The following is a 20871-nucleotide window of genomic DNA, read 5'->3' on the forward strand; positions in this document are numbered from 1 at the left end:
AATAAGGGCTTGGCTGTTGTGTTCCCTTTGACCACTTAACACATTGCCACAGTAGTAAGAGGCTTAATTAGTGCTTAATAGCTCTACAATAGATTTGGAATCAAATAGACTCAGATTTGATTCCTGACCTCACTACCTGCTAGTTATGGAAGGAAAATTTACTTATATATAAAATGGGAAAACAGTATTCACTTCAAAGTGTCATCATTACGTTAAAGAAGATAATTCTGCTAATTGTTTAGCACAGTGCTTGGCCCCCATTTAATATGCCAATCCAGCTAAGAATTTCATTAACTAGCATCTATGAGGTACTTTAATAAGTAAATAGTGAAAACTAAAGCCTAGATTCCTATACCTTTTCTGTGGGATGAAGAGAGATTATTCAAATGAAATCTCTTGAGAGGCAGAAAAATGACCACTTGACATATCCCTTAGTTATGGACTTCTTTGTTCTATTTGATTTAACTATATGGGATTCGGAAGATTTGACCATTTGATCCAAAAACTACTGTTTTATACAGTTAATCTAATGAAAAAAAAAAACATTGCAAATAAATAAAGAAATGTATGGTCTTGTTCTTCTCCAGTGGTTTCCATCTATAATCAAAAGTTTAATGTCTTAAATAATTAAAAGGTATTTTTTCCATATGCTCGTTAGTCGCATAAATGTCGTCTTTTGAAAAGTGTCTGCTCATATCCTTTGCCCACTTTTTGATGGGCGGTTTGTTTTTCTCTTGTAAACTTGCTTTAGTTCTTTGTAGATTAGATTCGGGATATTAGTCCTTTGTCAGATGGGTAGCTTGAAAAAATTTTTTCCCTTTCTGTTGGTTGCCAGTTCACTCTAATGATTGTTTCTTTTGCTGTGCAGAACCTCTTAAGTGTAATTAAATCCCATTTGTCTATTTTGGCTTTTGTTGCCATTGTTTTTGGTGCTCATCATCACTGGTCATTAGAGAAATGAAAATCAAAACCACATTGAGATACCACCTTATGCCAGTTAGAACAGCAATCAGTAAAAAATCTGGAGACAACAGATGCTGGAGAGAATGTGGAGAAACAGGAATACTTTTACACTGTTGGTGGCCATGTAAATTACTTCAACCATTGTGGAAGACAGTATGGGAATTCCTCAAGGATCTAGAAATAGAAATACTATTTGATCCAGCAACCCTATTACTGGGTATATACCCAAAGGATTATAAATTGTTCTACTATAAAGATACATGCACATGTATGTTCATTGCGGCACTGTTTACAATAGCAAAGACCTGGAACCAACCCAAATGCCCATCCATGATAGACTGGATAAAGAAAATGTGGCACATGTATACCATGGAATACTATGCAGCCATAAAAAAGGATGAATTCATGTCCTTTGCAGGGACATGGATGAATCTGGAAACCATCATTCTCAGCAAACTGACACAAGAACAGAATACCAAACACCGCATGTTCTCACTTATAGGTGGGTGTTGAATAATGAGAACACATGGACACAGGGAGGGGACCATCACACACTGGGGTCTGTTGGGGGTTGGGGGGCTAGGGGAGGGATAGTGGTGGGTGGGGAGATTGGGGAGGGACAACATTGAGAGAAATACCTAATGTAGATGATGGGGGGATGGATGCAGCAAACCACCATTGCATGTGTATACCTACATAACAATCCTGCAAGATCTGCACATGTATCCCAAAATTTCAAGTATTATATATAATATATATTATATATATTATATGTATATAATTCTTAAAAATTATGAGGTAGAGTATAGGTAGCACTCATATTGGAGTCTGACCCATATCCATGTCTTTGGATCTAAATCATCCTGGTTCAATCTCAGTGGCTTTTCAAGCTCCTTGACTTCTCTCACTGTCTGTTTTGAATTTTTAAAATGAAGATAGGAATGCCTATTTTGCATGGCTTTGCTAAAGATAAAATGAGATGATGCATATTATACACTTTGTATAATACATGATTCGTGGTAGTCTCTATTGACATATTCACATTAAAGTTCTATAAAGTGATGAACATGTTGGAATGGCTTTTAAGCTTTAATATATTATTTTTCCTTCTTGGGATTTTGAGATATTAATGTAATAATTATTGTTTCATTAACAGAAAAGGCTACAAAATACTGTGATGAAAAAGGTGTTTGGTTTAAACATCCTGAAAACAATCGAACCTGGTCCAACTATACTATGTGCAATGCTTTCACTCCTGAGAAACTGCAGGTAGGTTCTATTTCACATTTCACAATTAGCTGAGAATGTCATTATTTGTTCAAAGAAATGAATGCATAACTGTAAAATATCGGCTACCAAGAAGTCAACGGATTTCGTGGAAGGAAATCATATGATAACTGGTAAATTTTAGGGAATCTCTAGAGTAGCATTAGCGAAAATGACATTTCACATCTTGGTTGGTACTCAGAATGAAGAGTCAATTGAAGTTCTGTGAGCATACAGAATCAGACCATTTATGGCAGGGGGATAAGTGTCCATAAAACAGATGAAAGGATTCCCAATGATGCCAGAAAGTAAACAACATTTCAATGGACTCTAGCATCCTCTATTCCTGGAAGAGTTTCAAAACTACAGATTTTTCCACAAGTCATAAGATAACATGCTTTCCTTGTTTTGGCCATGACCTTAGTTTTTACTATAAGGCATAGAAAGAACTCCTAAAGTGGAACATCTCTTCAGCCCATTGATAAAAATATGGCTGTTTAGATCATTTTCAGTGAAAGTTCATTCTTATTTGTTAGAATTTGCATTTTACTGGCTGTTAAATATTTTGTATATTATCTCTGCTTAGAAAAATTCATCTAAGAAAATGGGGGGTAGAGAACAGATACTCTTTCTTCCTCAGATGCATCAAAAATCTGAAAAGTTCACTAAGTCTACAACCAGCCTTCTCACCCTACAGATCTGGGAGTTGCAGTTGGTCAATGTTTAGTAGTGCAGGGTGTTTCTAAGCAACCCAGCTGACTCTAACATAAATCTACTATTTCCTTCAAAGATAGGCTTGTATACTAAATAATTATTCAGTTGAAAGGTAAGTGCTTTTATTTGTTATTCAGATGCTTTCAGGGTGCAGAAAAGTTTTCTTTTATTAAAAACAAAACAAATAACAAAAACAAATGAAATGAACAAATGGCTTAGAGACCAGTTGAATAGGAGGGACACCTTATCACAAGCACGGGCTAAGGGCACCACAGCCAGTTATCACTTTACAAATGGTTTAGTCACCCTGAGAATCAGACATGTGTCTACACCCTAATGGAGAGCTGTTAATAAAGTCTGATTAATAAGCTATGTCACAGACCAGGGAATTTTCCAAATGAGTAACGATTATGATGTTACAGAAAAAAATTATGATCATGTTAACTGAATGGTTGAAAATAGTGCAAGTCAAAATCATTCTTAGTGCTGTCATTGGCCTTCTAACACAAACTGGCCACATCTAAGAAGGAAATAATTTAAAAAAGAAATGCTCCTCCCTAGGCACCTAATATAATCATTAAAATGCTTTCCACAAATCTTCTATATAAATATGGTCACATTAAAATTTGAAGAAACCAACTTAGAATTCATTTTTAAAAAACCTCAACCTGGAGAATGACCCAAATATGGCAACTATTATGAGTTGTTGATTTAATCTTATACATTTGGACAACTGTATTTCAGAAGAACAAATGTTTTTCAAAGGAGTACTCTGGAAGCAATTGAAAATATGAATTAAGTTATATACATTTTTCTTAGAAATAAAGAGTGCAAATATTTTTTTAAAGACAGAAGAGGGGGTACAGATATATATCCAAATTAAAAACAGTATTTTAAGGGGAAGACTGTTCTACATAGCAAACTATTCAGAAATAAGAACTTTTAGAAAATGCCACTCCTGATATTGTCTACTAGTGAACTTAGAAAAATAGCCAGAGAATGAATTACTGGGAGAAAAGATAGGAAGTAAATGTGTATGTATTATGTGTGTATTTTTTTTTTAAGATTCCTAAATTCCTCCCAAGAAAGCTATCTGGATATTTTATCAGCTCCAATTATAAACCAACTATTCTAACTTTATTAACATTCCCTGTAAGGGTAAAAAGTGCTATTAGGAGAGTGGTATCAACAATGAAAATGCCAAAAAATATAAAATGCCTGGTCAAATGATGCAACAGGCACAACTTAGGAGAAGCTAATTAATCTATTTAAGAGTTTTAAGGCCTAGAAAAGGAATGTTCATTTTAGGACAGCAATAATGCACATAATCAACAAAGGGCTCTGAACAGTTTGAATGCATTTTAGCAGAATCAGTGACACTTCCTGAGGAAATTGACAAGAATCGAAATGTTCAAGGACATATAAATGCCACATTTATTCCAGGAAGTCAAAGAACTTCATAAAAGTTATTCAACTTATCTACACTACCTTTGCATTCATACCAAGACCCAACAAACTGTGGAAGGAACTTAAGACCAAAAGTCAACAGATTCAAGTACAGCTACACAATAATACAGAAATTATGCTTCACTAAGAAAAACAGCAAGTGAAAACAAAATCCCTAGTTGCTATAGATTCAAGTCTACTTCAGTTATAACTGATGAGATTGGCTAAATAATACAAAATGTAAAGGCTAGTGTCAAAATAGAATGAGAGTAAGAGAGAAAGAGAGAAGACCAAAAAACATAGAAACAGACAAAGAGAAACAGAGAGACAGAGAAGACAGAGAGAGATGGGTGACTGGATAAATCTCTCCTTTCTCTGGGATAAAATTATATTATAAGGAAAGGTAAGATTGTGATGATTAGGAAAAAGATGCTATGATATCATGCATCTTATGAAGACATTCTTCCAAGTCAACATAATGCTATAGAAGAATAAATAAAATTGGCCGGGCACGGTGGCTCAAGCCTGTAACCCAGCACTTTGGGAGGCCAAGGTGGGTGGATCACGAGGTCAAGAGATCGAGACCATCTTGGTCAACATGGTGAAACCCTGTCTCTACTAAAAATACAAAAAATTACTGGGCATGTGGTGCGTGCCTGTAATCCCAGCTAGTCAGGAGGCTGAGGCAGGAGAATTGCCTGAACTCAGGAGGCGGAGGTTGCGGTGAGCCGAGATCGTGCCATTGCACTCCAGCCTGGGTAACAAGAGCGAAACTCCATCTCAAAAAAAAGGAATAAATAAAATTAACCATGATTGTGTAAAAAAGAACTATCAAATGGCTGCCAAGGGGAAAGGTTTCAGCTTCAACCAACTAAATACTAATGATAACATTTTAAACAAAGCACAGAAACCCACCTCCATACTCTCTGCACCCTCTATACATACTGAGAGTCAGGACAGTTTGGAAAGTGGATTATTATTCTGCCAGTTCTGTGGTATAGAATTAGGCATCCACTGTATAAAAGATTCCAGAAGTTAAAACCTACCAGGATTGTTTATTGGGCTTAGGGATGATAATTTTTAATGCACTTAAAACTACTTCTGAAATATATTTTTGAATAATCTCAAGGAACTTTATATTATTATTGAAATTGACATGATAATTTTTAATGCATTTAAAACTACTTCATGCTTATCATCACTGGTCATTAGAGAAATGAAAATCAAAACCACATTGAGATACCACCTTATGCCAGTTAGAACAGCAATCATTAAAAAATCTGGAGACAACAGATGCTGGAGAGAATGTGGAGAAACAGGAATACTTTTACACTGTTGGTGGCCATGTAAATTACTTCAACCATTGTGGAAGACAGTATGGGAATTCCTCAAGGATCTAGAAATAGAAATACTATTTGATCCAGCAACCCTATTACTGGGTATATACCCAAAGGATTATAAATTGTTCTACTATAAAGATACATGCACATGTATGTTCATTGCGGCACTGTTTACAATAGCAAAGACCTGGAACCAACCCAAATGCCCATCCATGATAAACTGGATAAAGAAAATGTGGCACATGTATACCATGGAATACTATGCAGCCATAAAAAATGATGAATTCATGTTCTTTGCAGGGACATGGATGAATCTGGAAACCATCATTCTCAGCAAACTGACACAAGAACAGAAAACCAAACACCACATGTTCTCACTCATAAGTGGGTGTTGAACAATGAGAGCACATGGACACAGGGAGGGAAACATCACACACTGGGGCCTGTTGGGTGTTGGGGGGCCAGGGGAGGAAGAGCAGGGAGTGGGGGGATTGGGGAGGAATAGCATTAGGAGAAATACCTAATGTAGGTGATGGTGGGGATGGATGCAGCAAACTGTCCTGGCATGTGTATACCTATGTAACAATCCTGCAAGGTCTGCATATGTACCCCAGAACTTAAAGCATAATTTAAAAAAAGGAAAGAAAAAACTAATTCTGAAATATATTTTTGAATTTCAAGGTCATTATTCTTTGAAAATCACAATGTAACATGAATAAAGATAAACATAATTTCATTCTCTGAAATATTTGTTATAATTATAGTAGGTTTTTAAAAGGAGGAAAACATTTGATGATTTACACATATTTAGGAATAGAAACCATTTTCTCTCTGATAAATCATTCATTAATTTTTTTTGTTTTTTTACTTTTTGTTGTCCAGAATGCATTCGTCCTGTACTATTTGGCTATCGTGGGTCATTCTTTATCAATTTTCACCTTAGTGATTTCCCTGGGGATTTTCGTGTTTTTCAAGTAAGTACACTTACAGCATCTGCTCTTTATTTCCTCCTTCAAGTTACAGAAATAAATGGTGAATTTTACAAGGTGGAGGTGGGGAAAGGTCTTCAGCAAATTACAAGCAATATGCAATATTAGGACTCATGAAGTAGTAAGAAAAATGAAATGAATTTAAATATGCTTTTAACCCTTTTTTGGGGGAGAACAGGATAAATTTATATCATTTTCAAAATCACTATGCCTCAAGGCTTCCCAAAATAAGACAGTCCTGTGAACCTGTTGTAATATCGTTAAGGTTCTTTTTACTATGGGTAAGTTTCTGTTGAGGGTTGAGGAGAGGATACTCCACCTTCTTTTACCCTCACTCTAATTTTTAGAGACCATAGCCACAAATTGACATATACCCTGCCTAATTATTACTTGTTAGCATTTGTAAAACTAAGGAATAAGCAAGCACATCAGAGCATGTTTCTGCAAAACCTAATTTAAATAATGCTTGTCTTTAGGTTTTATGGTACACAATTATGCTAGAAAGCAAAATATGAAACAACACACAAGGAACAACTTGAATACTTTAAATTATCTTGTCATCTTAGGTGAATATAAAATAGGATCTTTACAGGTAATGGTACATTTAAGTTAGAAACTGTTATATGTGCTTTCATCACAACAAATCCTAGTGACAATAAAGCAGTCATAACATTGTCCTAAGCTGTTTTTCTGAAGTATATTCACAAACGTAGATTCAGAATAAGCCACATGTGTATTTTTTTCTAGACACACCACAGTTCAGTAAATATGTCAGAAACTGAAGTAAATTGGATAAAAATGAAATAATACATGTAAGGTGTATGGATTCATGTCTGACACATAAGTGACATATGTGTTTGATATCATTACTATTGTTATTATAGTTATTATTAGAAGCAGTGATAGTCATGGTAGTATTATAGAAATGATAAACAAAAGCCCTTTTGTAGACTCAGATGACAAACAATCATCCACACTTAAAAAAAAGTGATATGTGGTTAAATGTATAGTGATTCACATATAGAATGGGGGGGAGAATATGTATGTATTTATCACTACTAAACTATATACTTAAAATGGTAAAGATGGTAAATTATACATCTATACTTAATTTCGATTAAAAAAATTTTAAAAACACAGTAATAGAATCTTAATTTGATTTTTGTTAAAATATTGTCAGGATAATACTAAGGAAAGTTAAACCAAGGGGAGAATAACACCTGTAAATACATCCTTAGCACAAGTGCTATTTATTCTTTCTTCCTTCAACATTTTTCAATCTTTGTCTGTATCTTAGTCAAGATTCTTATATGGACTAAGTAATAGAATTGAATAGTAATTTTTCCACTAAATAGCAAATGATAGCATAAGCAAACAGACAATGAGCTCTTTCCATAAATGATTTAATGGGAGAAAGACTGATAAAGAAGGTAAACAGACATTAAGTATTAATTACTCAAATTAGAATAGAAGAGTACTTTCAGTGATAATGATCAGAATACAGTAATCACATAACATGATTAATCTTGGAATATCTTCATTTTTCAGTTGCACTTTATTAGGGCAAACAAATACATCATCATGGTTCTCAAACAACTTTTGTTTTAAAATATGCCACTAAAGTATATTTTTAAAGTTTTTTAAATATAATCATAAAAAATTGAAAGAAAAACTCCATGCAACTAATTGTAGTCAGGACTTTAAAGGTAATAATGTCAAAGGGATATGTTTTAGTTACTTATTTCTCCAGTCACTTGTATAAGTGAGGAGATGTCAGAGCCAAATCAGCGAAGAAATTAAGAATATTTTTCAATGATCATTTATATATCAAGCTATTGAAGATGGGTGTGGAAAAGTAAAGTAGAAAATTTCTCAACTCCAGTTAGTTCCAAAGCAAAATGATTCTGATCGAACCCTTGAGAGAGTGTGGGGGCAGATTGTCTAGAAATCACCCAACTTTGCCCTACTGTCTCTCAGTTCTAAGAGTCCGTGAAATAGCAACTTAAATCTGGAGAAGAAAAACAAGTCTTACTGATTTATCATCTGAGTCTAATAATGAGAAGAAATAAACTGAAATAGCTGGTTCTTCAGAGCTGACACAAGAGACACATACTGAGATGCCAAATACTTAAACGCAAAAAAGCTATATAAAATTTGTATACTTGTTTTCAATCGTATCTTAAACCTTACCCAAACTAAAAATATCAAGCACATCTGTTTTCTTAATGTTTAACTATGTCCTTGACACTTTCATCTTTTTTTATATTTGAATTCCAGAAACATTAAAAGTGATCGTGGAAGTAGAAAATAATACTGATCTATCACTGGAATTGTTTTGTGAATTAGCAAATTTGTTCCAGAATTTATTTTCAAATACTCCACATCACCTCTAAGATCTTTACTGCACATTACGATAAAAGGTTTCATAATTTATGCACTTAAATGGCATCATCTGTGTGCAACCTGAGCAAAAAATATCATCACTCCTTTGCTTAACTCTATATTCCCAGGTCTGAGTAATTTTGCCAACCCCAAACAATTTTATAAACCTTTCATGAAACCAGAGTGAAAAGTTACCCAGCTCCACTTTGAGAGCTGATGCCCCATTCATAATCATTCCACTGATAACTCACTGTAAAGCCCTCAGAACTCCTTAAAGGTGCTTTATAAAAAGGAGGAACCCTGCAGCTGTCCTCCTCAAAAAGCAGGCTAAAGAGGCCTGCAGAGCCATTTAAAGTCACTGATCACACAAGAGGCTTTGGAACTGCCAATACTTCACTAAAAATTTGGGCTATTACTCAGAATTAATTTATTAAAGCATGCCTTTAATCTTAATGTAATTTTATTCCGAGCATGCAGGGGGAAGGTAAAAGGCAAAGAGAGCCAAGTCAGCAAATTAAGAATATTTTTCAATGATCACTTCTATATTAAGCTCCTGACGATGGGTGTGTAAAAGTGCAGCACATGGTCAAAATAGAATATTTTTCAACTCCAGTTAGTCCCAAAGCAAAATGATTCTGACTGAACCCTCGAGAGAGTGTGGGGGCAGATTGTAAACTGCAACCTTAAATCAAACAGAAATCATGCTCCTTGTGCTGCTGGAAAATTAATGTAAAAATGTATACAAAGTCTTCATTTTAATAGAAGAAAATTGATCTTCTATACCTTCTTCCAAGAGAAAGAGAAAAGGTAGAAAAAAAATTCTCGGGTTTAATTCACAGAAAAGTCAGCATTAAAAATCTTAACTGTTCATAAGTTTAAATAATATTCAGGATGATATACAGGTCATTTCTGGTACATCAGTTAAAGATAGAAGACTGCACAATTAGGACAGTATTTAGTTTATAACATTTGCAGAAAAAATTGAAGTGATAATATGAAAAGGGATTAAATATAAAAATCAAATTAGTTCAGCAAGATCTCTCACTGCTAGATGCCGATAGTAAGTGTCAGCAAGAGAGCTAAAATGAAGATACTCTTAGGAAAGATTGGTTTAAGAAAGACACATAAGTAGGTATTATATGTGAGCTTTGTTCTTGACAATTTTCAGCAAATTTCAGATAAATTCACTTACCCATAAATTTTAATTACAATTTATCAATTTGCTTTTCTGTGGAATAATCCTAATACTTCAGCCTCTCACTGTATCATCTTATGAAAAGCATAACAGATCATTCATTAGCATTTATTTTGACTGACTGTTACCCATGCCTTTCTGATTGTTATTTTAAATAATCATTTTTCTTGCCTGAAAGTTGATAGAAATATAGGTTGGAAGACAGTCTCTTCATATTATTGTCTACAGTACATTACATTGGTCACATTCACAAAAAGGTAATCATGAAGGTCAACAAAGGTGGCTTCCAGTGGGGCATCCTGAAGGAAGACTGATTTCTCTACTACTTACTCAGTATTCTCTTTGTTCTATGTCATCTCTACATATTGGGTGGATATATGAATCTGTAACTTGTGTAGTATCCACCACCATTTTACATCTCTGGCTACCTTCCTATTGCTCCAAGAAAACCATGAAATCAATGGTATCAAAGATGGCCTCCTTTCTTCCAACTCACCAGTGGTAGGACAGACACCAAAGATAACTGTTGATCATACCACAGCATACTCTTCACCCACAGAACAGTAGTAATAGAAAAAGCAAGAATTTTAATCAAAAGATAATTTATTAAAGATAAGGATTTCATGCTAAATCAAAAGAATAAAGTCCTTGTCAAATAGGGAAGATATATAATATATTGTATTTTGAATTTTTCCAGGAGTTTTAATGTAATCCATTTCACATCACTTCCTCTCTTCCTCTCAGTTCTCATGCTCATCATGAATAACATGATCCATAGGTCAAGAAAACTTAATATTACACTAGAAGATATGATGGGCTTGTATCAATTACAGAAATGATTTCTAATTCATATTTTCTGATGCTCCAGTAACTTCACAACTTTTACTTGTTTTCTTTTTGCTACTTTCTTTGTTTGCTTTGAATGTGACTATAATTACACTGTCTTATATAGGAGAAAATACTGTTGTTCCTCACCTTCTGATATCAAACTGATTTACACAATCAGCAAAGCTCAAGACCAAAATTAAATGCTGTCTTATAAAACTGCAAGCTCCCAAAAAGCACACACTCACACACACATAGGGTACTAATAACTTTAAACAAATTCCTCAATTTGAAAGATTTACACCAGATAAGCTATAATCATGAAAATGACTTTTTGTTTTAACCTTAAAATATGACATCTTGAGATTCATACTCAAGTAAATCATTATCTCTTCCTCATATTTGAATGACACCTTGATTGGTAGATTATGTTGTAGAAGTAGATTATGTTGTCTCATCCTCCCACTATTGGAGACTTTATGGTACTTACGATTTCCCATCACTAAATAATAAGCAATGTTCTGTCCATCTAAATGCCTGTTTTTGTTTTTTTTTATCAAGGGAATAGAATATAGTTAGTGTCAAGTTGGTGCTATTTCTACCTAAGACATCTCAGATCTGACAGAAAACATTATCAGCTTCTCTCATGTTCATTTAAGTGACATAATATTGCTGAGGATTTTTAATGTTGAGTTCAGTTAATTCTCTCTAGCATCCCATACCTCTTCTTCAGAACAATTATCACAGTAAAAGCAAAAAAAAAAAAAAAAAGGCATAGTATAAAGGATCCCTGTCCTCTGTTATCTTCCTGATATCTACCAGGTGTGGATTGTAGTGAGTACACAATAATATATTTTGGATTCTTGAATGAATTTTGAAAAATTTGCAGTACCTTTGACTCACTTCAAAAAGATGACTGTAAATGTCTTCAAGTAAGTATAATAAAAATTTTAAAACTCAATGAGCAAAAATTATATTAAAACTTTCAAAAAACAGAAACTCATGTATTAGTCATACTTCTTTGGAGGCTAGCAACTTATCTAGTTTTAAACTATCATTTTCTCTATATTTCAATGAAAAAATATATATTATTATATATATACAGAATTCTTTATATATACTATATCTTTATATATTTATGTATACTGTATCTTTATATATACTGTACTTTATATATACTATATCCAGATACACTGTTTGTATGCCTATATACTGTAAAATATGTTTATTTTCAGCTAGTGTTGAACAATAGGATAATGTTACGTATTAGCTAGTTAATATGAAACTGAAGAATCTGGCAAATGTTCAGTACGATATGAAGTATAAAGAAGGAAATTATTTAGTATTTAATGTAATTCTTTGATGTACTGGAAAGTTGCTTAGTGATCATGGCTCAAAACAGGAAATTTTTCTGAATTATATTTTTAAATTCAAAAAATGACTATTAAGCTCAATGATGTGTCAAACAGTGTTCTAGGTATGTAAATTCCTTTAGCACTTGCATTTTAGTGGGAGAAAAGGAGAGAATAACAGGCAATAAATAAAATATATACTGTGTCAGAAGGTGGTAAGTGTTAAGAAGAAAAGTAAAGCAGGGACACAAGAGAGTAAGCTGGAGGTGGAGGAAATATATTTTATTCAGGGTTGTTTGGGTTTACACGGGAGAATGGAGTTAATGAAGTTATTTAAGCCAATGCACAACAGCAGAATATTGAACTCTCCCCAGTCAAAAGAAAACCAGGCATAAGAATAACATCGCTGTATGATATGTTCATTCATACTCTTTAGTTCTAGATAATGTCAATTATCACTGGTCTAAGCCAGGCTGAATTAAATAATGAATCCCATAATTAACTTCCAGTGAGAATTATAAATTGCTCTTGTGACTGTATGAAAGATGGCAGGTCACAGATTCAACTGTGCTGACTCTAGCAGTCACAAGATGGGAATTTATGCAGTATAAATGAGCATGATGTTTCACATAAATAATTTTTTGTTTAAATTTAAATTTGAAACCCACCTTTAATGTTATGATAAAACCAGTTGGGTTTGATTTATTTTGCAGACTTCTGTACTGCTGAATAGAGTAGTCCATAGAACTGTGTGTGTGAGAGAAAGCTCTTCTCTGAATCCTATCTTTATCAGAGCCTGCCTCGCAGATGTAAAGTCTACATCCTATCCCTGCTCAACAAGTTAAATTTTTAAAAATATTTATAAATGATTGCTTCCCAAAAAGTTGAAAACTGTACCTATAATAGTTAAAATATCCTCTAACAGCTGCCTTTATTACTTAAATTTGCTTTTTACCACAGATAATTAACAACTGTTTTTCCTTAGAACTGGAAATATAGGAATGCATTGTAAGTAAACCTAGGCTATTTTATATTTCATCTTTCCCCAGAATTTCCTTTATAAAATTCTTCATTTCTAACTTTATTCCATGAAGATTTTTTTAGGAATAGTGTGATGAGTCGTTGGTATCATTAACTGCATGTTTTAAGCTTTCACATGGTGAATGACCTTATACTAATATTTTTTGCATTGCCAAATATGGTAAATATAAGATTTTCATTTGTCTAGAATAATCACTGCAAATTTGTTATAGCCATGACATAGGCTCTCTCCATTGCATCAAAAAATGAAATAGGACATTCAAATTAATGTTTATTTATGTGAACATTCACACCAACACATATGTATAAGTTTACGAAATGGAGGAAAAAAATAATAAAAGCCCTACCAAATTGCTTAATACCCAAAAGTGGGGAATGACTCTGCCAAGAAGCAGCAGCATTTGGATAGCTCTCATTGGATCCAAATCACAATATGCCTCATAATGAAACTTCATTTGAGCCTATTAAGAATTCTCTGCCTGTGTCTGAGCTCCACCATCAGGAGGGTTGGAAAAGAGGAACTACAGTGATTATTCTAGTTGGAATATAAGATCTAAGAAAATGTTAAAAGAAATGGTGAAAGAGAAGAATGCCAGGAGACATGAAGCGGGTGTATGTAATGGCTCAAGGACGTAGATTCAGTACCTTGTCACAGGTAGCCTCTGTTCTGACTTCATACTCTGTGACCCCACTGGCCACATATTTTCTGCCTGGTTGCAACAATAAACAGTATGCTTTTCATCTGAAGCACACTCCAAACCCTAATAGTTTCTAATCTAAGAGTCCTTCTGTTAACTAATTTTACATTTGTTATAATTAAAAGTGATTTTATCACCTACTCTTTCAGTTGTTGTATGAAGTCACCCTGAGGACTGAACACTATGAGCTTCTATGATTGGAAAAGTGTTTTTAAAAATCAGGCAGAAAGTAATAATAAATCTGAAAGATGAGACCAGCCTTACTTTTTTCTATATGTTCTCTCATCTGTTTTTAAAGAAAATATGAAAAATATTACCAAAATGTTTTTTTCCAAGTACTCCAACATTTTGGCACTGGTTAATGCTTTATGTTACTTTTTCTTCCAGGAGCCTTGGCTGTCAAAGGGTAACCCTGCATAAGAACATGTTTCTTACTTACATTCTGAATTCTATGATTATCATCATCCATCTGGTTGAAGTAGTGCCCAATGGAGAGCTCGTGCGAAGGGACCCGGTAAGTACTAGTTTTGTTTTTATTTTTATTTTAAAGGATACAGTACCTGTAAATAGTTAACACAGTGTTCATGTTGGACTTAAGCAGTTGTTCACATGTGTAATCATATTTACTTCTACAGTGGAGTTTTGCATTTCATGAGGCATATCATTTCTATGTGGCTTTTTGAAGAAAATATTACATGCTCCAGTAAAGAACTGAAAATAATTGAATCATAAGCAAATAAGAATCATAAAAAACCATGCATTTCTAAGACTAACCAATTATATATACATATATATATATATACATATATATATATATATATATATACATATATATATATATATATATATATATAGAGAGAGAGAGAGAGAGAGAGAGAGAGAGAGAGCGCACTTCATGTTCTGGGGTATATGTGCAGAACATGCAGGATTGTTGCATAGGTACATACATGGCAATGTGGTTTGCTGCCTCCATCCCTTATCACCTATATCTGGCATTTCTCCCCATGTTTTCCCTACCCAACCTCCCTACCCCCACTGTCTCTCCCCTATTTCCCCCCAACAGACCCCAGTGTGTGGTGCTCCCCTCCCTGTGTTTATGTGTTCATATCCTTTGTGCACTTTTTGGTGGTGCTATGTTGAATCTATAAATTACTCTGGGCAGTATGGCCATTTTCACTATATTGATTCTTCCTAACTATGTTAGGAAGATTCTTTCCATCTGTTTGTGCAGAAATCATAAGCATTCCTATACACCAATAAGAGACTAAACAAGAGCCAAGTCAAGAATGAACTGCCATTCACAATTGCTACAAAGAGAATGAAATACCTAGGAATACAACTAACAAAGGATGTAAAGGACTAACCAATGATTTATTAACACCTATGACAAATTTATTGAGCACATCTTATGAACATAGATGAAACTAGGTTCAATAAGGCAGTGCTTCTCAGTGATCCTGGTGTGCCAAAAATAGTTACAGGTGTGCCTAAATATTGATCCCCTCTTCATTCTAATGCCAGGCTGGGCTTAGCCCAGTCATCCCCACTATCTGTAGCTATTCCCTTATGCTAATGAACCATATAAATATGATTATGTTTTGTGTCATTATGCTTTCAAAAAGGTTTATACTGACATAGGAAATGCAAAAGTTAGGGCAAGAGGACATACATCCCTGAAACTCATGTCTTCATGCACAACTACAACAAGCAAGTATGGTGTGTGTCCTCCTTCTACTTGAGTACTACAGAGAACATGAGAGTTAAATCATTACTGAGAACCATTCTGGATTTCTTCTACCAGAATTGTCCTGAGAGTTGTTCAGAGTAACCCATATTTGTTGTCAGTCTTCTCTCTCTATATCCAAGACAGTGTTTTTCACAGTGATTTCCAAACCTGGCTCTACTTCAGAATCAACAGGGGAGATTTCATAAATATGAAATAGCTACTGTCCACATGATGCTAGAGAGTCAGTAGATATGAGGCAGAGCTGAGGAATATTTCCTGGGTATTTCTTTGCTGCCAGGTTTGGAAATTATCAGCCAACTACTAGATGAAGCAATTTAACAGGTAGGGGAGGACAGAGGAGGAGCATCTTGAGGCTTTGCTTTTTCATTGATATCAGTCCCTGGTATTACAAACTAACAAAAACCAGAACTAAAAGGGATTTTAGAGGTTATTTATTCCTGATTCCTCATTTTACAGATCAGAAACTTGAAGATAAAAAGACAAAGTGATTTCCCTCAAATCATAAAACCGACTGGAGTGGGGATCAAGCACTGAAATTCAAGTCTCCTTACTCTCAGTTCATGTCCTTTCATTTACATTGTCAGATGTGTCTCTGTAAATCAGTGAGAGTTTAGCAACATCCAACTGGTTGATTAGGTTTCCAAATCTACCAGTTTAATTTTTAAAAAATCAAATCACTGTGGCACTGTGATACCAAGTAAACACTTACTTTACAGAAATTTTTATTTATCAATCCAGTGTTTTAATAATTTATAATTATAGCTTCTATTATTTAATAGTTATTTTGTCCTCAGTAAATATTTTCATCTCAAAAACTCCACAAGTGCTTCTCTGCTGTTTCCTTTGCAAACCTGCTTTCCTTAATTTTAACAAATCTTTTCCTTTTAATGGACTGTGCTTTAATTGAATGATTCAAAATAGTTTAATGATGTAACTGTGTATTCAATTAAATAAAAAATTGCCAATATTTGATCATTTTTATTCTGCAAAATTGATGAAGCCATATGTTTTATTCTAATGCAAATGTGTAGACAATGCACTAGGATACAGTAAAAGTGGGGACTATTTCCTCTCGAGGCCTGAATGGACAAGTAGATGGAAAGGTGTATGAACCCAAAGACAGAGAGTTAGTGTGGTAAAGGAGGCCCTACAGAAACTCAGGACTTCCATTTTAGGACACAGCCAGCGTGTGGCAACCGCACAAAAGGAAGTGGAGAAATAAATATCCCTTATTCACTCACTCTCATCTTCCAGTCTCTACTGATAGTCCCCATTAGCTGAGCTCAACCAGAAACCAGAGGGCAAGGAAGTCCTGCTGGAGATGTACAGATTTACTTCTGTGGGCCCAGGATAGAGGGAACAGGATAGAAAGCACATCCAGAAGCACGAATAGAAGCTATCTAGCTCAAAGTGAAGGGCCAAGGGATATTTTCATTTTTATTTCTCTGTTTAACTGTGTTATGCAACATCTGTAGATAGCCTCATCTTTCAAAACTGGCATTTGACAGTTCTGCCAACCCAATAACTAAAATGCGTGAAATCTGCCCAGAGCATGCATCCTGTGTGACAGTGGCATGGCATGGGAAAGCAGCTTAATTTGACTTCTAATGGCTCCACAGTGTTAATTTTTGTAGTATGAATATATGCAGAGAGACATTATAATCTATCTTTTAATACCATGGCATCTGTTATCAGATCTTCTAAAACTATGGCATCTGTTATCAGAGACAAAGTCCGGTCTTACCTGTGGAATAATGTGACTAAATGGGTTTACCCTGAGGAATGTTCCTTTTTAATGTCAATTGATCTAAAGAAAATTTATCTCATTTAATTTAATTTTTGCAATATCCTAGCAATGGGTGGAATTACTTCCATTTTTTAAAGCTGAGGAAACTGAGGCTTGATGAGAACAAGTGTTCTCTGTACCATGAATACTTAGAGATGAGATTCAAACCCAGACATATCTCACACAAGAGCCAACCTCTCTCTTCTTTACCACTTGATACTCTTGATTGTCTGTCTTTATTGCCTAAGAAAGATATCTTCTTAAAGAAATGAGCTCAACCATTCCAAAGTGATGACTGCCCATAACTGGACATGACCACTACAGTTAATGAGGGAAGCTGACCCCCACTGAGATGAAAACAGAGGTAGAAGCAATTAACTAAGAATCTCTCTGCAGAGAACAGTCACATTTTGGCTCTCTATTTTCCATGAAGAGTAGAAACCCTAGGAAAGTTATTCTCTGTAGGGAATAGGCCAAGAAATGAAGCTTCAGTTTTTGAATAACCAACCACATTAATCTTGGAGAATGCTTAGTCACATGATGAAGTATTATAAATTCTTGAATAGACTCTTTCCCCTCTTTTTGTGGGAGTCTCATGCCCATATCTCTATGTCTCCCACCTAAAAATGTAAAAGGGATTTCTTATCCACTCTGAGATCTTCTTCAACCTATCTTCCTGAAATAGTCAAAATTCAGGTTTTTTTCTGAGTTTGCTCCTAAATTATAGAAATCATGTAGCTTTTTGCAACAAATGGGAATAACAAAAACTGTTCTACTTACTTCCAAGCAGTTGTCCTGGAACCCAAAGAAGCATAAAGTTTTTTAAAACTCTCAAATATTGCAAGTGATTGCTCACAAGGTTGCTGTCAACTCTCGCCTTATGACTAACTACCTAGATTGCTGCACTTGACTTTTCCAGCAAATCTGTTATTCTATTAATTGCTCTTGTCAGTCCCATTCATTGTCATTGTTAGATGTTGCCATTTTCATAGGCTTTTTAGGGTCAGACATGCCAGGGACTCTGCCAGTCACAGCACAAAGGCTGTCCCCTACCTACCACTAAGTCAACCCACATATGCCTTGCAGCTCCTCTATTGCCTAGTAACCTTTAATAGACTCCGTAAGCAGGTTTCTAGGGACCTGGATCTGCCACTATGCACCTGATTTCCTAGGAGAATATAAGCGTGAGATTCAGGGAGCCAGAGAAATTAACAGGAAACTTTCTTCTGGGTATGGAGGAGTGAGATTGATTCACCCACACACATTAGGCAATCTTAAAGTAAGTTTGAAATAAAGAAAAGAAGCTTATCTTTATGGCATGACTAGCACCTGGTTCTTTCAATCAATATGTTTTTACCCTAACGGACTTGCTGTTTTTAGCTATGCAAGGGCAAACTTCCTAAGAACAAATGGTAAAACATTTTAAAGATAGAATTTCATCCAATCAATCAACTATTTATTGACCACCAAAAATGTAGCTTATAGCCCTCAGGCTGAAGTGAATTTACACTAGTTTGGAAAAAATATCTATGACATCCCCTTCACAATCCCTCACAATGAGACAAACCTCACATGGAAATAGCTTCATGAATCTTGCAACGACACATATGGGGTTTGGTCACATTTAAACATATTTCAAACTGTATTTTTTCCACAGAAAATAAAGAAACAAAAAATTTGGATATTTTTCTCTATATGCCTAAAAGAGCCCATTTCCCTCTGAAGTTAGACAAAATGAAAAGAAGCCACCAGTAGCAAGCCACTTACAATGGTAAAGGGGCAACATCATATGTGAGAACACACTGTGCCTTCTGCATATTTTCAAATGTCTGTTTCTTCCATAAAAGAAAATTTGGAAACACATGTTTTTCATCAAATACATATAAATAGCATAGGCTAAAATCAAATAACTACAATGACAAAGCTTAATTCATGTTTGTAAATTGTGAAGCATGCACTTCACCCAGAGGAAATAAACTAGGCTATTTGTTTTTAGCACTTTCTCTATTTTAACACAGTCATTGTTTTTCCAATGAGAGTTTTGTTAGATCTCTCGTATAACCCTCCATATACAACAAGCAGCATAGGGTTGCTCTCTCTAGAAATGGGAAAATCAGTTTAAGAAAGGGAAGGAAAGAATTCTCAAGGACTCATGTTTTATACATTATTCATCTTTGAAACTACTTATGTGGCATCACCAAGAGAGAGATATACGGTAAAATTTGTATTGTATTTCACCTTGAAAATGCATATTCTGTCACAAATGTATTCATAGAAGTCCAATTTCTTGAAGTCTTTCCCATCCAAAAGATTATCAGATTACAGTTTAAACTATAAATTCAGGTATCATGAAAGCAGTTGTCCCTATTGTAATAGATTTCAATATAGAGGGGAAAACAAGAATTAGAAAAGATTTTACTGCTATTTTCCAGACTCATCTTTTCTAAGAGTAGAATTCTTTCACTTTAAAGATACAGACAAAATAGTTTCCAAAGGCTGAGAATCATGTCATCAACAGTACTAAGTCATGTGAAGAATCATATATTTAAAATTGCTTGAAATAAATTATTTAAAATACTGAATTTTTTCTTGAAAAACTGACACTCCAGAATACATCAGATTAAGGTCCTCCCTAGCCAAGAAAAGTAGAGACAAGGGGGAAAAAAAGAAGAAAGAAGAAGAGGAGACAAAGAAAAGCAGCCAAAAAAGTTTTGAGGAAAGAGAAGTTATTGGACATTTTCAATCTACAAATATTTATTGAAATTGCAACTAACATGAGAATCACAACCACAGTCATAAATAAAGAAAAGCATATCTATCAGCATGTCATCTGTCAGTGATTTGGGCATATGTTTTCTTAAAAAAATAAGCCAGAATACATAATTTTTAAAGACAGTTTGTTCTTAAGCATACTAAAGACAGACAGGGGGTGGGTTTTTTGTTTTTGTTTTCATTTTGAACCAATTCTGGGTCACTGAATCAGTAATGATTTTCCTAACAAATGCCCATGGGAATATATTAAGAAGTTATTTTTTGAATAGGAAGGCGGCCTCATCCCAAATGTTGTCACACTGGTTCTATGAGGTTTTTTTATTATTATTTTGTTGAGGGTAAGAAAAAATATATA

General features: G+C 34.5%; 1 protein-coding gene across 1 annotated transcript in view; it reads left to right on the forward strand.

Moving 5' to 3' along the window:
* CALCR (calcitonin receptor) overlaps window positions 1-20871 on the forward strand; it is a 76601-nt gene that overhangs the window by 13096 nt on the left and 42634 nt on the right. The window contains exons 4-6 of the mRNA XM_017975726.4: window positions 2120-2232; window positions 6612-6703; window positions 14599-14725. Of these exons, the coding sequence (XP_017831215.1) occupies window positions 2120-2232; window positions 6612-6703; window positions 14599-14725 (332 nt within the window). The remainder of the gene's footprint in view (window positions 1-2119; window positions 2233-6611; window positions 6704-14598; window positions 14726-20871) is intronic.

The sequence above is a fragment of the Callithrix jacchus genome, chromosome 11, assembly GCF_049354715.1.
Source record: "Callithrix jacchus isolate 240 chromosome 11, calJac240_pri, whole genome shotgun sequence".
Taxonomy (NCBI): Eukaryota; Metazoa; Chordata; class Mammalia; order Primates; family Cebidae; genus Callithrix; species Callithrix jacchus.